This window comes from Dromaius novaehollandiae, chromosome 4 (genome assembly GCF_036370855.1).
Source record: "Dromaius novaehollandiae isolate bDroNov1 chromosome 4, bDroNov1.hap1, whole genome shotgun sequence".
NCBI classification, from domain to species: Eukaryota; Metazoa; Chordata; class Aves; order Casuariiformes; family Dromaiidae; genus Dromaius; species Dromaius novaehollandiae.
In genome coordinates this window covers 78035123-78049457 of record NC_088101.1, presented here as the reverse complement: position 1 = coordinate 78049457, position 14335 = coordinate 78035123, and the positions used below count along the sequence as shown (strand labels likewise).

The window sequence follows — 14335 nt, the reverse complement described above, 5'->3', positions numbered from 1 at the left end:
CAGGAATAAATTGAACGTGGCCTTCAGACTTCTGGGATTATGTTAGATAAATACTTGATGTCTAACTGCAATGTAGGAGGGAGTGAAGGAAAGCTGAAAAGGAAAGGGAAAATACTTTAGATGTATTTTTCAAGTTAAGCTAAGAGAAGAGAGGTAGATAGCCTAACTGTTCTCTGGCCACTTACAGGAAATTATTTTATTTGTGGGAAGCTGCTATGGGAAGAATTCGCAGTGAAATTCTCTTTCCCTCAGAGCTCAAAGTTTCAGTGAGTCATTTTTCTTCCCCAGGAAAAGAAGCCCTTACGTCTGTTCCTGAGAAAATATCACAGCTGTTGTGAAGATGCCATGGTTCAGAAAACCTAAGTCTAAGTTTCTGAAGGGGCAAATTGAGGTATTATCCAAGGAACGGGTGAATTTGTTGAATCTTGCATCCCTTGTTTTGAGGTGCAGGTCACCTTTCTAATAACGATGGAAACAATGCTGATAACATGGCAAATACCGTATTTCCAAATGTGCCCAGTACTAAGTGATATCAGAAAGGTGACCTCTGATGCTGTCTGTAGTACTGGCACTGTGCCTGCTGCACCTCTGCTGCCAGCCTGTTTCTCTATGGCTGCAGAGCATCCCTCCTCCCACAGTGGATGGCAATTTGTGTCCCTCCTGCCTGGCAGCTCTTCTGCTTTGCGGAGTTGCCTGATGCTGTGGCTCATTGGCCCTAGCAGAGTAAAGAGGTTGCTGGGGTTACAAAGGTACGTTATTGGAAGAGAGGGGTGTTGCAGTGCTGCCAGTGCACCACCTGTGCCAGCACACTGGGTGAGATCCAGTTTCCCAGAAAAATCCGGTTGGCAGGTGGTAAGGGATTAGCGAAAATTATGTTATTACTAAAGATCTGCTGACCTATGATCTAAAATGCGGTAACAATATCGTGCTACTTTTCTTAATAATTACTTAGGGGTAGGAAGCTGACAGCTGGGTGTTGATCTGGGAGCTAGGTCTCTTCTAGAGTTGAAGGTCTTACTCCAAGAAGCTGTGAGGCACTTGATGGAGGGTTTTTGTTAATTGAAAGCCGAGCAGAAAGGATTTGCAGCAGTGCCTTTGCTATGAAATGTAGCAGACGTAAGTCTTTTTGCTTGAAACTCTTTGGCTGGCAACCTTCTTGAATTCCTTTCCCTCCAGGAATGTTTTCTTGCACTTTAGATAAGAAGGAGGAAATCAATTGGATAGGTGGTTCTGCACCTAGGCCACTTGTACCATTCTGGTCAACATGTTAAAGAGATTTGACTGTCATGTATGACTCACTCTCTCTCATTTTCCTAGCCCTAATGGTGTGACAAAATGTGTGCAGTCTAGTGCTCTAGTTGGATTTTACTTTTAAACGTACTTGCTGCTCTGTTAATTGAGAAGGTAGGTGAAAGAAATGCATCTGACACATGAATCAGGAGTCATTCTTGCCTTCTTTTTGAAGAGGAAGTTATTGTCTTAGATAACCTGTGAGAAAGCTCTGCTTCCCACAGTCTTTGCCAGTTGCTGTAGTAGTGATGTTGACCAGTTTTCCTTTCCTTTTTCTAGTTTTTTTGTTGTGTTTTTAGGTCATTGAGCAGCTTGCAGATGAAGATGTGGCTTGAAACTCTCACAGGAAGTCCACATAAAAAGCAGAAGATGAATTTGATGTGCAAATGAATTTGATCATAATCCTGTATTAATGAGAAGATAAGCTGTAGTGCTATTTATTATTTGTAATGTCCTTAGGTCTGATGGTTTTATGTTGCAATATTTTTGTCACATCACCTAGAAAGAGGAGAGGGGGACTAACTTTATTAGAATGAAGAGAATTGAGGATGGTGTTCTAGAGAACAGCCAAAATATCAAAAGAGATTATGAGTCTTTGGGAATAGGTTCCTTGTGATTTCTAATTGAACATTACATTTCTAACAAAGTAGAAGGAAAAATGATAAAGCAAAAGGAAGTGGCACTGGAGCAATGGAAGTGAAGTGCAATGATTTTGTTGCTACTTTCCTGTTGCTGGTTTCAAAAGTGAAGAAAGGTTTTTACTGACTGTTATTACAACCATAAATTAGTTTATTTGGACTTAAAAGTCGACAACTTTTATTATGTCTTGTGAAGGATGTGACTTACCCTTTTAAAAATAAGTTCACCAAAGATTATTGAATCTGTGGAATTAATGGTCTTGCTACATTTCTTTTCTTCTTCAGGGGAAAGGATCTTTGGAAGAGAAACAGCTGCTTCTGCTATATCTTAATAACTATTCTTGCTTAGATGCAAACAAAAAATGGATATACTTGTTTGTATAGTTAGAGAAATTTGGCACCATGTTATACGTGGACTGTTCTGGCCATTATCTATTCTTCATTCCAGAAAAAAACCAAAAATGGCTATAAATGCAAGACTGGTATTGTTATCAAAACTGTAGTGTTTTGCTACCTTTTTGTTAAGGTGGTTCTTTTCAAAGATTGGTTTTTATACATATAGATACACACACATTATCTATGTAGCATAACATCTGTGTGTGTATCATGTCTATACACATATATGTGCACACATATATAGAGAGAGCATAACATGTAACAGGAGGAGGAAAGAGTTTGCAGTTTTATGCAAAAACACTTTTTTTTTAAGGTGATTCTTGGGAGCAAAAATTATGATTAGTCTCTCTGATATATTTCCATTGTTCTTCATATAAACTGTATGTGCTTTTGTGATTATATCAAAACCTTCACTAATCTGTGATGGTACCAAATTTAGAAATATTTTGTAAAATTTTCTATTTAATACAGTAGAATATATGTAATGACGTAAATGGTCTGTAGGCAAAATTTTGCAGGTATGTAACATGAAGTGTTGGGATGGTTAACTTTTGATCTACTGGAGATGTACGTGACAAAAATTGAAAATGAACTACGTTATAAAGCTGGGGACACTTCTCTAAAATAGTGGCCTGCTACTTAACATTAGATGACTGGAGTGCTCTAAAAGACCGTCTCTTCTGGAGGAAGAGGAGGGTTTTTGCACAGAGTCTTAACAGCATTTTTGACTAACAGTTTTCTAGTGCACTTGTAAAGGTGAGACCTCTTTTCTTGAAGGTAGATGTGGCACAGAAGTTTTACAATACATCTACACTTTGAGATAGTTAATAAATGCAGTTTGTTAGCGTTAAATGTATCAGTCTGCCCAGTTTCAAATGCTGTATAAAATTTCACAAATATCTTCATATTTTAAAAAGTGTTCAGAAACAGCACTTTTTTCCTTAAAGCTCAGCGTCTGTAGACTATCTTTTATTCTGTGGTGCCAGTAACACGTACAGCTGAATCAATGTATCTGTGATATGTATGATCTATCATTTGGCTTGGATTTGGGCAAACTGCTACTGTATTTACTACACAAAGATGTCAAGTTTGATTAGTTAGTTTCAAATAAGACTAATTCCATTAACCTCAATTCCTGAATTTCTTTTGTGCAAGTGAGATCCAGCTTGAGCCCTTCATTGTGTACAGCAAGTGACTCATACCTATAATGTCTTAAGAATATCTAGGATGTGTATAGAAGCAAGATTCTGTATAAATATTGTAAAAGCTTCTGCTGGAAATATTATGCCCATACATAAGTTTAAGTTTGAATTGTATGGAGTAGCAGAGCTTAGAAATGAAAGAATGCTGCACAGACTCCCTGAAGGTTTCAAAAGGTCTTAAGGAAGAGAGCCCTTTTACCATAACCAGTTTGTCCCCATAAGGGGATTAGCTACACTCTTTGGAAAGAGCTTTTCAAAGAAGCTTGTTAGGAAGAAAGGTGCACAAAGGCAGTGTGTTCTTTGCAGCTCATCTTCATAAGAAGCTTAGTAAGGTTGCTGCATTTTATACCATACACCATTTATTTGAGAGACATAAAAACAAAAAAAGTAAGTTTTGGAGGTGAAAAGTTAGCAATGCCATAAGTCAGCCAAACCAGCCCATAGACCAGCCTTGATGCAACTGTGAGAATGGAAAGAATAGACAATGCTATTAGATGCTTAAGAAGGGATTTGGAAATTTTTGCCTCCTTCCTTTAGTTTGAAGATGTTTCACAGTATCATGTTAACCTAACTGCACTGTAGAGTGTATGTAGAAATCCCAGGCTTCTACTAGGGTTGAGATGTGGCTGGAGTAAGTCCCTACCTCTTGTTTTACCAGAGGAAAGTTGGTGGGAAGGAAATGGGAATAACTTTTAAAGTGAGTGCTCCTGTTTACAGATGCTCCTGAGCACTTGATGGGACAACAGGAATGACTGTATAGAGTCAGATCTTCGTAGTGCCTACGGAAGAGTGTAAGAAAATGGTAAACGTAGAATATTCTGCCAACCTTTGAGAATTTGCAGCTCAGGGGCTTACTGGTTTTATTCGAAATGCTGGAGATCTTGGAGTCTGAGATGGAATTCTATATTCTTAGTTTTTTTGGTCTTGCATACTGTGCTCTAGGCTAGATGCGTTGTGTGGGTTTTTTTGTGTGTTTGTTTTCCCCTCCCTCTGAAGTATTAATGATCACCACTCTAAGAGTGTTGAATTACATGTGCAGTACCACTAAATCTGTTCCCCTTATCCTTGGCTTTCTGATGTCTTTCCAAATGTTAATGAGTTAACCCTTATATAAGCTTCTGTAAGAGTATACTTCTTGATTTTTAAGAAAGAGGTCAGAAAAGGAAGAGTTGATCTGAAGGGAAGAGTTAAATGACATCAAGATCAGATGGAAATAGAGAATCTAGAACTTGTATTTTAGCTCCTAGCCTTTGGCTTATCTTACTGTCATATGTTTATATGTTACTTTATAATTTGGATTTTGTAGTACCTGGTAATAAAGCTGTCTGCAAAGTCTGGCACTATGCCAATAATATATTTGATCAGAAAAACTGTGTCCTGTGTTGTAAAATAATGTTCTGCGTATCTTATGAAGTATTGTGTATGAATGTCTTTTGTACTTGAAAATACACCTGCAAGAACTCACTCGTGCATCTGCAACTTCAGGGGAGTAGGTAAATGTTATGGTAATCCTTGCTCTTGCAGTTCATTTAAACAAGATTTAAGGGGTATAAAAAATTTGTTAGTCATTTTCTGTTTCTGAAACAAGTGATTTTGATAAAAGATATCCCCATGACAATTTAAAATGACGTTGTCCAAACTGTTGCACAAAAGAAGGCTGCTGCATGTGATTATACCTTTATAGGGCTATTTTAAGTGATATAAAAGGACTCCTCTCCGTCATATCGTGCAAGTGAAAATTACCTGTTTACTGCTGTTTTCCTGGGGCAGTCTTGCCCTGTACATTTGTTTCAGTTTAAAATAAATCTTATCACCAAAATCCCAGCTACATGTGAGCTGATGGGTACAATTGAATTCTGCTTTTGCAGAAATCAAAAATGAGCTTAGAAAGATTCTTCTTTTCAATGAGTTTCTTTTTAAGTATATACCTAAGTGATGAAATATATTATAATCTCACATCTGCGTTATTTCAGTCCTTTGATTTAGCTGTTTGAGTATTTGGAGGTGGGAGTGGTAAAATTCTTAAGGCTTATGACATCCTTTATAGAAACTCATATCGTGATATAAAAGGGAACGATAATTGCAATCGGAATAAAGAAACTTTGTGTTTCTGGTACAACTATTTGCTTGTGTGAGGCTTTGGGCAGAGTACTCACCTTCACACTTTAATTAGCTTTTGGCAAATATTTTCTTCCTGCTCTCTTGTCTGTCTAGGCTTCAAAGCTCTTGGAAGTGGGGACTGTCCATTAACAGCATAGGCTGGTTGGGGTTTCTAATTCTATAAGCTAATAACCATAAAAGTGTAACTTATTTTTAGATTCTAGTTCCTAGTCAGAGTTTCCAAGTATGAAAAGAGCAATCTCTGAGATGCTTCACTGCATCATTGCTTTAAAAACCGTGTTGTACAGCAGTAAAATGGAGAGGAAGAGTCTTTGCAGTTATGCTTTTGTCTTTAAATCGTATCACGTAGTGTCTTTGCAAGCAAAACAAAAATAGAAAATGTTTGTCTCATCTTGTTTTCCCAGGGTCTAACAGAAGTTGGGCTTCCTCTTTCAGTGCTGGTTGCAGCCATCGGCCTGCAGAGGTACATTAAATATAATCTTACTGCACACCACCAGAAGAGGGACTCAAATGCATGAAGGGTTGGTGTGTGACGTGACCAAATGCTTCCAGTAAAGGGAAGCTTGCTGAATCTGTTCAGCATTTGATTAGTAACTTGTTACTGGGGCCAAAGAGTTCATAAATCTGCTCATTTCGCTTTTTTTGCTGCTGGACATTCAAAAAGACTATTTCTTGATAAGCTTTACTTGGATGTGTGGGTCTTGGTTTTTTTGCTTTTTATCCTATTCCAGGGATCTCTTAAAATTGCTTACATTCAGTAATTGTTCTGTTAACTTACATAAATATGAATACATATACATATGAAATATTCTCTAACTGTCAACAGTAGTCCTAGACCTAAGTTTTGTTTAAAGCTCACAAAAGCACAGTATACAGTGAACTGGTGGATGTTGTCTGTCTGTCTTCCCAAAATGCTTTAGCATCAAAATTGGTAGAAAATGGTGAACATGAGTGTAGGTCCCTAAGGCGGGTCCCAGCCCCCCACCTCCCCTCAGGACTCTTGATATTCTTTAGATTGATTTAAATAACATTCTAAGAAAAGAGGAAAAAACATTTTGCAGCATCATACTTCTCTCTCTATAGTGAGGTGACTTCTGGTTATATGTATGGGTCAGATATGCTCTGTAATCAGCAGCAGATATTTACTCTCCCTTGTAAACCAATAAACTTAAAAAGGTCTGTGCTTAGGTGTTCTACTTACTGAAGCTCCATGGTCACCAGCTTAAATACTGAAAGATGTTTTGACATGTAAGCAAAACTTGTTTTGTAGTGCAAGATTAGTTCCTAAATCACTGATTATAGAGTACATTGGTGATAGAATTTTATGCAGTTCATCACAAACTAGTCTAGCAATAAAGTTGTTTCAACGGTGTTATCTTAGAGAGGAAGACTTCTGCCAAGGAAATAAGTAGTTGTGGAAACTCCTACTTTCAGTGTTTATGTATGCTTGTGGAAACTCCCTTTGCAGCTGTCTGCAGTACAACTGTGCACAGGAATAGGACTTTGGCAATCACACGTGTACTTCTGCTCAGTTACGTGATTTTTAACTATGTTCTTGTTTAAATTTTGCTACAAACACTTGTGAGAGATATCACTTAATCGTAATCATGGAAGTACTTACTTTGCAGTCTACAAGAACCTTACATACGGGAAATTGTTAAAAGGAACAAAGAACCTGTCCACCTGGTTTGAATGCCAAATGAGAGTGGAAGTCTTATCTTGATAACATGTCTTCAAGTTTATTTTAAGAAATATGATAGGCACGCAGCAAAAATGTTCAAGAACTTGCCTTCTGTTTTAAGTGTTTCAAAAACTTGTTTTCAGCAGGTTTGAAATCTCGTAATTAAATTAAGCCTTCTCTAAGTAATGAGGTACTCTGGGTGGAATTGTATGCACCAAAGTGTGTGTTTTGTGGTCTTATGGACTCCTGGGTCTTGTAATGGAGGGGACAAAAAAATGTACTACTAACCTTGCCCCCAAATGTGAGGTGGATAGAGTCATTGTATGATTCTTTTTGCTCTAAAGCCCTTGCTAAATGTCTCTCAAACTTGCTTATTTTGAGAAACAGAATGGAAAAAAGGCACCATTTGGAGGACTTGTCTATGTGACACAGTTTTGCCTGTTCTGTTGGTACAGTCTGACTGGGATAGACTCATTTAGGTAACTAGGTGGTTGCTCTTATATAGATTTGAGGGGATTTTTGATTTGGTGTAAATCCCTTAAAATTAAATAGAAAAAGCTACTCATAATAAAATTGCCAGAAGAGAATTATGCTAGGATAACTTTACTGATTTTAATTCAATCCTTACTTATGTCAGTATGACATGTTAGGTTATTTTTCAGGGCTGGTTGTTACAAGAGAATCTATTAAATGGTAATGTTGTATCTGTTGGCAGACAGTTCTTCTTTTCTGGCTGCAGTTTTTTACAGGCTGTGCATGTACAGCAAGTACTTTGTGGTGGTACTTTGGTCTAGAGGCAGCTGAGCAATACATGACACAAAATATATTCCAAAATCAGTGTCAATACGTCATCTTCTAATACCTGTGCCAAGTTGTTTGGTGAAACAACCGAAAGAAAATTACAGATTTGTTTTAAATAGATACACTCTTTCTCTGAAGTATGGCATCTTTTTGGCAGATTAGTGCTGGCTGCCTCTTCTGAAGTTCCAAGTCAACAATATGCCTATAGATGTTCCTAAGCTTAGGAGCAGCTGGGTATAAATAGAGACTCTGAAGTTTTCGACCTGAAGCATTTCTGGGTTTTAAACTGGGTATATGTTATCAAAGCTTCAGCTGCTAGGCTTTGTAGGTTTTTTAAGTTCTTCCTTAGTAAGCATAGTGAGGGAATGACAGCTGAAGCTTAAAGAATTTGAGACTCATTTGGCACTGAGAAGATTTCTGGTAGTTCTGGCCTCATTTCACTCCTTCATCATCACGTTTTTTTACGACTATTATGCAGGTCAGCGATCAGAAGTATTTCTGATGTATGGTTATTCCTGTTTTCACAGGACTCCTTACCTAGCACATAAAAGATTCATGTGAGTAATTTCTACTTTTTCTTTCAGGATCTGCAGTTGCAGAGGGTACTGTTGGCAGATATATCATTTCTCTATATACTGGATGTGTTTTCCACTGGTCTAGAAGCTTGGTATGAAATAAATTTGTTAGAATTAGTAAAACAATAAGACTCAATCTATTTCTGATTAAAGTTCATCAAAGCCAGTAGAACTTTAACAAAATTTTGCCTTGTTTTGTGTCTTTACATATTTCTATAAAAGACTACGGTATAGTATGTATGATCTCTAGTGTTACTCTGAGTGGAATGTGGCTACCGAGCTGACTGCTTGCTGTGGCTGAAGAAAAGTGGGTTTTATGTTACTTTAATTTTTTGTTGCTTTAATTTTTCTGCCTCACTGTTGCTGGGCTTCTCATTCTGCTTTTACTCACAGTCCATTCTTGCAGTTTCCTGTACATTGGTCAGTAAGAGGAAGCTCTCGGTGCTGTAGACAGCTCAGCCCTGCAACCACACTAGTGAATTTATGCTGGCAGGGATAGCATAGTGTTAGATGTATGTTTTGTTGCTCTTGCTTTCCATAAGCTTGAGGTAAGTAGGATTGTTTTTGATGGGGAGCAAGATGAGTTTGTGATGGTGGCAGAGATGACTGTCAGCCTTCCTCAGGCAGTGGTCCTGCTGGAATGAAATTGAAGTGTCAGTTGGTTTTTGATGTTTTGACTCTACCTATTAAAACTATCTGAGTTAAAATCTCATAATGTTAAAGAAATGAAGTTTCTCCTTTTTGGTAAAATTTTCCCTGGGCTAGATTTTGCAGGGACAAATGCATGTTAACAGTGTGAAAACCACATGCCTGGCTTTTTTGCAAAAATAAATTTCACATTATGAAGGGGGATATATTTAATTCTCTTTCACTTCTGTGACAGACAAGTTAATCAAGTCTATAAAGATTTCATGTGTCTTCTACCTCTTTATCTGTGGTTCTGAAACATAACCATTCTGACTAATGGCCAGTCCAGAAGGTTAAGCTGGATTTTTATTCTTCCAAATCTGTGAACCCTATAAGCTTTTTTTTTCCTCACCAGCTTGTATTGTGTGAAATATCTTTTGTTCTGACTCTACATTCTTCCTCTATGATCATCTTGGCAGGATTGGAAATCACCAGAAACATCAAAAGGGGATCTTGGAACTTGAAACGAAAAATCCTGTGTTTCTGAGTGCCTAAGAGAAGAAAGGGAGAGGAGAGCAGCGGAAAAATTAGAGTGGAAAAGCAGTACTTCGGGAATGGGTGTTGGATAAAGTGAAACTGTGGAGTTCAAACAGTACCAAATTACAGCTGCACAGTTTGGTGAGGATAACTAACATGTAGGTGCGTTACATCAGAAAATGGAAGGAGGAACAATTCATTTTCTCCAGAGCTGCATGCACTCAAATGCTGTCATTTTGATGTTAGCTTTTCACTGAGGTAGAGATAAAGGTGGCAAAGATGGTAATGCAAGCTTTGAAGAGCATGCTTATATAGCAAAGAACTACAGTATCGGAGGACAGCAGAGAAGCAGGGGAGAAAAGATTGCTTTAAACCATTGTGCAGTAATGCTTGAAGTTGAAATTGATAACTAATATTGTAGCAGTTAACTGAATTTAATTCACAAACCGCTGAGCTGTAGCCCTGTCTACAACTTTTCTGTGTAAGAAATCTGTTAATTAACCACTGAGACAACTGGGTATTGATTCTTTTGATTCTTTTTAAATATCTTTCGGGATTTTGTCTTGATATGCTGCTCTTTTTAGCTAGCAACAGCTGTGTGATGCTTAGTTTCCTTGTCCTTATATTCCCTAGTTATGGAAGGAGTGACAGTGGGTACGCAAAGGTGAAGATGGTGGAGAATTGCTTTTCTATGCTATATATATATGGCATATATATATATGGTAGTATGTGAAATGTTGTTTTCTTCTCTGCTTTGACTGTTGAGTAGTTTACAAAAAGAAAAGAAGTCATACGGAGACTTCTTCTTTCCCATTTTGGAATATGGATTCATGCCCATTTTTCCAAAATACATGAAGTAAGCTTTATTGAGCGTATCCATCTATATAGGTTTTGGCCATCATTCTGAAATATCCTAGTCTTTTCCCTTATCTGAACTTCTTAGCCCACAGTGTTGGTTAATTCCAGGCAGTCAATGAAATACTCGAATCTTTTCATTTTCACAACTCCAGATGAATACTATTCTAAGTGTAAAACTTTGGCATTTGTTCATCATCCGTGGCACTTGCCTGTAGAATTGTTGCCCTTAACTTGTGATCTCCTTGGGTTAGAATTTTATTGTCTTTTGTGATTTGTATAGTGTCGAATATACAGACAGTACTTGCTATAGTGTGTGTATATCCTGCATAATCTTTCAAAGTTCTTAATATTTTGGGTTGAAGAGAGAAAGAAAAGCTTTAGCTATAGTGAAGAGAAGAGATGAAATGCTTACCGTATTTCTGTGCTGCAGTGCAGGCACTGAAGCAAGCACTTGCTGCTCTTCAGAAGCACCAGGCAATGTTTCTGAACCATGCCTCTGCTGGTGTGAGAGCCTGAGTACACTGTTAGAAAAAGGACTACTATTTTTTTTTTCTTCCCATGGGAAAGTGACTGATCGAAAGGTGAATAGGAAGCAAGTTGAGCACTGGAAAATCCCCTCTGCAGTTTGGCTCACTGACAGAAGCTGAGATCTGCACAGTTTGATTTACAGCCTCTCTGGGACATTGGGAAATCTGACAAAGACAGTGCTGCCCACTAGCACTGGGGGAAACAGGAAGTAGCAAAGGAAACAAGTCATTGCCTAGGCGTCCCCTTTGGCCACACCGCAGTGCAGATGCACAAGCAGTTGGGGTAGGGTTTCTTTTCCTTTTTTGTGTTGAATGTACAGCAGCCATCGCAGTTGCATTGAACCTTATTTAACGCGGAAGTGGGAGCAGTGCGGAGATGTCTCTCTCGTGTCTGAGAGGGGTCAGAAGTTATTAATGGCTTTGTTATCACAAAGGAAACGATCATTTGGTGAAACTGTCAGCAGGAAAACAATGTGTCGTTCAAGCATGGTCACCAGGTTAGTGCATATCTGTCTGTGGCTTGTATTTCTGTGTTCTTTCCTCTTTTAGGTAGAGAGCAGACTAAAGCTAAGAGTAGAGTATTGTATCTGTGAAGAATACTCTTTACCCTTGAATTTTCTGCATGAATTATTATAGAGGGGAGAGATGAGAAGAGCATTGGTTGGAATTGTTTACCTGAAAAGAAAAGCAAGTTGAAGCAAGTTAAATGTATATCTTGGTTAGGCTTAGTTCTCTGTCCCATTTGTCCTGTAAGATTTACTTGACTTGCCAGTGTTTGTGCTATGCTATTAATCCTTCTGAGAGATCATTGTGAAAGGGGCTGTTAGAAGTATTAAGAAATGGAATGTGTAACCCCAAAAAGTGGGAGAAATGTGGAACAGCATTTCAGAAATACTGAAAAATACTTAATAAATGGAGAACAGACCTGAAATTTCCACAGGATTAGAAAACAGTTTTGAGAACAGATGGTAAATATGTAGATTGTTGAATCAGAGAACAGTTTTTGTTCAGACTTGCTGAGAGCACACTGGGGAAACTTTTGTTTTATAGTTCTACTATACACATAATGCTACATCGTTTTTGGATAAGTTGTTTGTGGAGACAAACTTAAGTCTCCCTCTGCACTATATATGGAATGCATTCATTTTCATACATTATGTGTACATTCAGAAGCAAACATTTTGCTTTGCTAGGTTTTACTTTCAAAATAGAATTCAGAGAGATTACAGAGTTTAGGAAGTCCTCGGACATAATTTACATTAGGATACTTGTGATGAATTCAGATCAGCTTTAATTTTTGTAATGCAGTTTTGGAGTCTGTTTTTTATTTGTTTTCAGCATGACCAGACTGGGCTCCAGGATAGACTGTAAATATTATTATGACAAGTGAGGACTTTTAACACAACTTTTGGCAGCTGTAGCTTCAGAGATGAGAGTAATGTGTTTTTACACCTATATCCTGCAAGATGTGGAGCTGATCACAGGTGCCATATGTTCTGCTTGAGTTCAGCAAGAACTGAGGACTCATGGCTCTTTCAGCATGCAATCCTTAGCTGAATCAGCCTGTATTTGCTTTAATTTGTTTCAGTGCCAATAGCTCTTAAGGCCAAGAGGGGAGGGGTAAGTGTTTTTTCATAATGTATTCCAGATTTTGTGTGGCAGAACTCTTATTTTTATTTTTAGTTTTACTTTTTTAGGGTTTTTTAGCTTGTGAAGTTATGCCTCATACTCAAATCCAATGCATGTGTTGACTGAGGGGTTGGGTTAAAAATTACTACATAGATGTATATATCTGCCCACTGTACAGTAACAGAAGCCTGCACCACGTTTGTGGTTTGGGTTTAATGAGTGCTGTTACGATTCAGAAAAAACTTCTAAATCAGCATGGCATTATCAAGGGTACACCATGAAGTGCGTAAGTTCACCTTTCTTCATGCTGTTGTGAGTTTCATGATACAGATGCTCTATTTTTACCTAAAATGAAGAGCAGTTTATTTTGATAGTGGTTAAGAAAGGTATATTCAAATGATAGACAGACTTGAACTGACTTGATGTACTAACTGTGCATTGCCAAGTGTTTTGGTTTTCAGTCTGACAGATCCATTTGCATGTATGAAGTAGGTACAATAGTACTTGCATAAGTGCTGTAGCATGCTGGAGAGCAGCATAACTTGCGCTCTTCTGTCTGTCAAAAAACTGTTGAATGATGAAGCAAATCCTATAAAGTGCTGTTCCACTGTTTCGCCTACTATACTCAAAAGCCTACGATCTCCTTCAAACGGTCACAGGGATCATATGAGAAACAGGGTAATAAAAGGCCTTTGACCGCTGTATTTCTCCTCTGGCTCAGAGGTCCAGCACAGCGCCGTTTCAGTGGGGAAGGAGGTTTGGTTTAGTAGTCACTTTTAATGGTTTTGGGACTTGATGAAAATTTAGTCTAAAAATATGCATCTATTTCCTTGGTAACAAGAGTGGGAAGGAGCATGTGTGCTAGAAACTAGCACAAAACAAAGCACAAGTGTTGTTGCATTGTAGTTTGTAACAGGACAGGCATCAGCAAGTGAGCATGGCTTGTCCCTGATTGCACTTGGTGGACCCTTTCTATTAACTTCATTGTTAACACAGTGTAAATGCAATTAACTCAATGTAGTGCAAGACTGTAACTACATAAAAATCACAACTTGGAAATATCTTTCCATTCTTAATGATCATAGAGCTAACAGGCTCTGCAGTGACTTTAGTCACTTGCTATTGAGTATACTGATAGTAACCATCTGTTCTTCATGTAATGGATTTCAAAAACAAGGAAAGGAATATCAGGAGTGGAAGGAAGTACTTCAGGGAGCTAAATGCAGCCATAGCATGGATTCTAAGTCTGGAAAAATCAATAAGAGCACCTACTTCCCGCCCCCCCCCCAACCCCTGCAATAACAATCCTGCAGTTAGATTGTTTTGATAGCTTTGTCGCTGTAACGTGATGCAAAATAGCATCTAGTGTTCTTCCAGGGTTGTTTTGCACTGTCAAGAAGAGTGAAAATCTGTTTGGGACCAGATTAAAAGTGCTTAGATGGATTTTAAAAGC

General features: G+C 38.1%; 1 protein-coding gene across 9 annotated transcripts in view; it reads left to right on the top strand.

Annotated features, from left to right (window-relative positions):
* SH3BP2 (SH3 domain binding protein 2) overlaps nucleotides 1–14335 on the top strand; it is a 93688-nt gene that overhangs the window by 64355 nt on the left and 14998 nt on the right. Inside the window, exon 2 of one of the 9 annotated variants that reach the window (XM_064511509.1) lies at nucleotides 6052–6110. The exons of 4 other annotated variants lie outside the window; for them this stretch is intronic. Coding sequence is in view for 2 of the 5 variants with exons in the window: in XM_026112774.2 (XP_025968559.1) it covers nucleotides 11566–11750 (185 nt within the window). In the remaining 3 variants the exon portion in view is untranslated. Of the gene's footprint in view, nucleotides 1–6051; nucleotides 6111–9651; nucleotides 10031–11218; nucleotides 11751–14335 lie in introns of those variants that run through there. 4 more of the 9 variants (XM_064511511.1, XM_026112775.2, XM_026112774.2 and 1 more) reach the window with 4 other exon arrangements.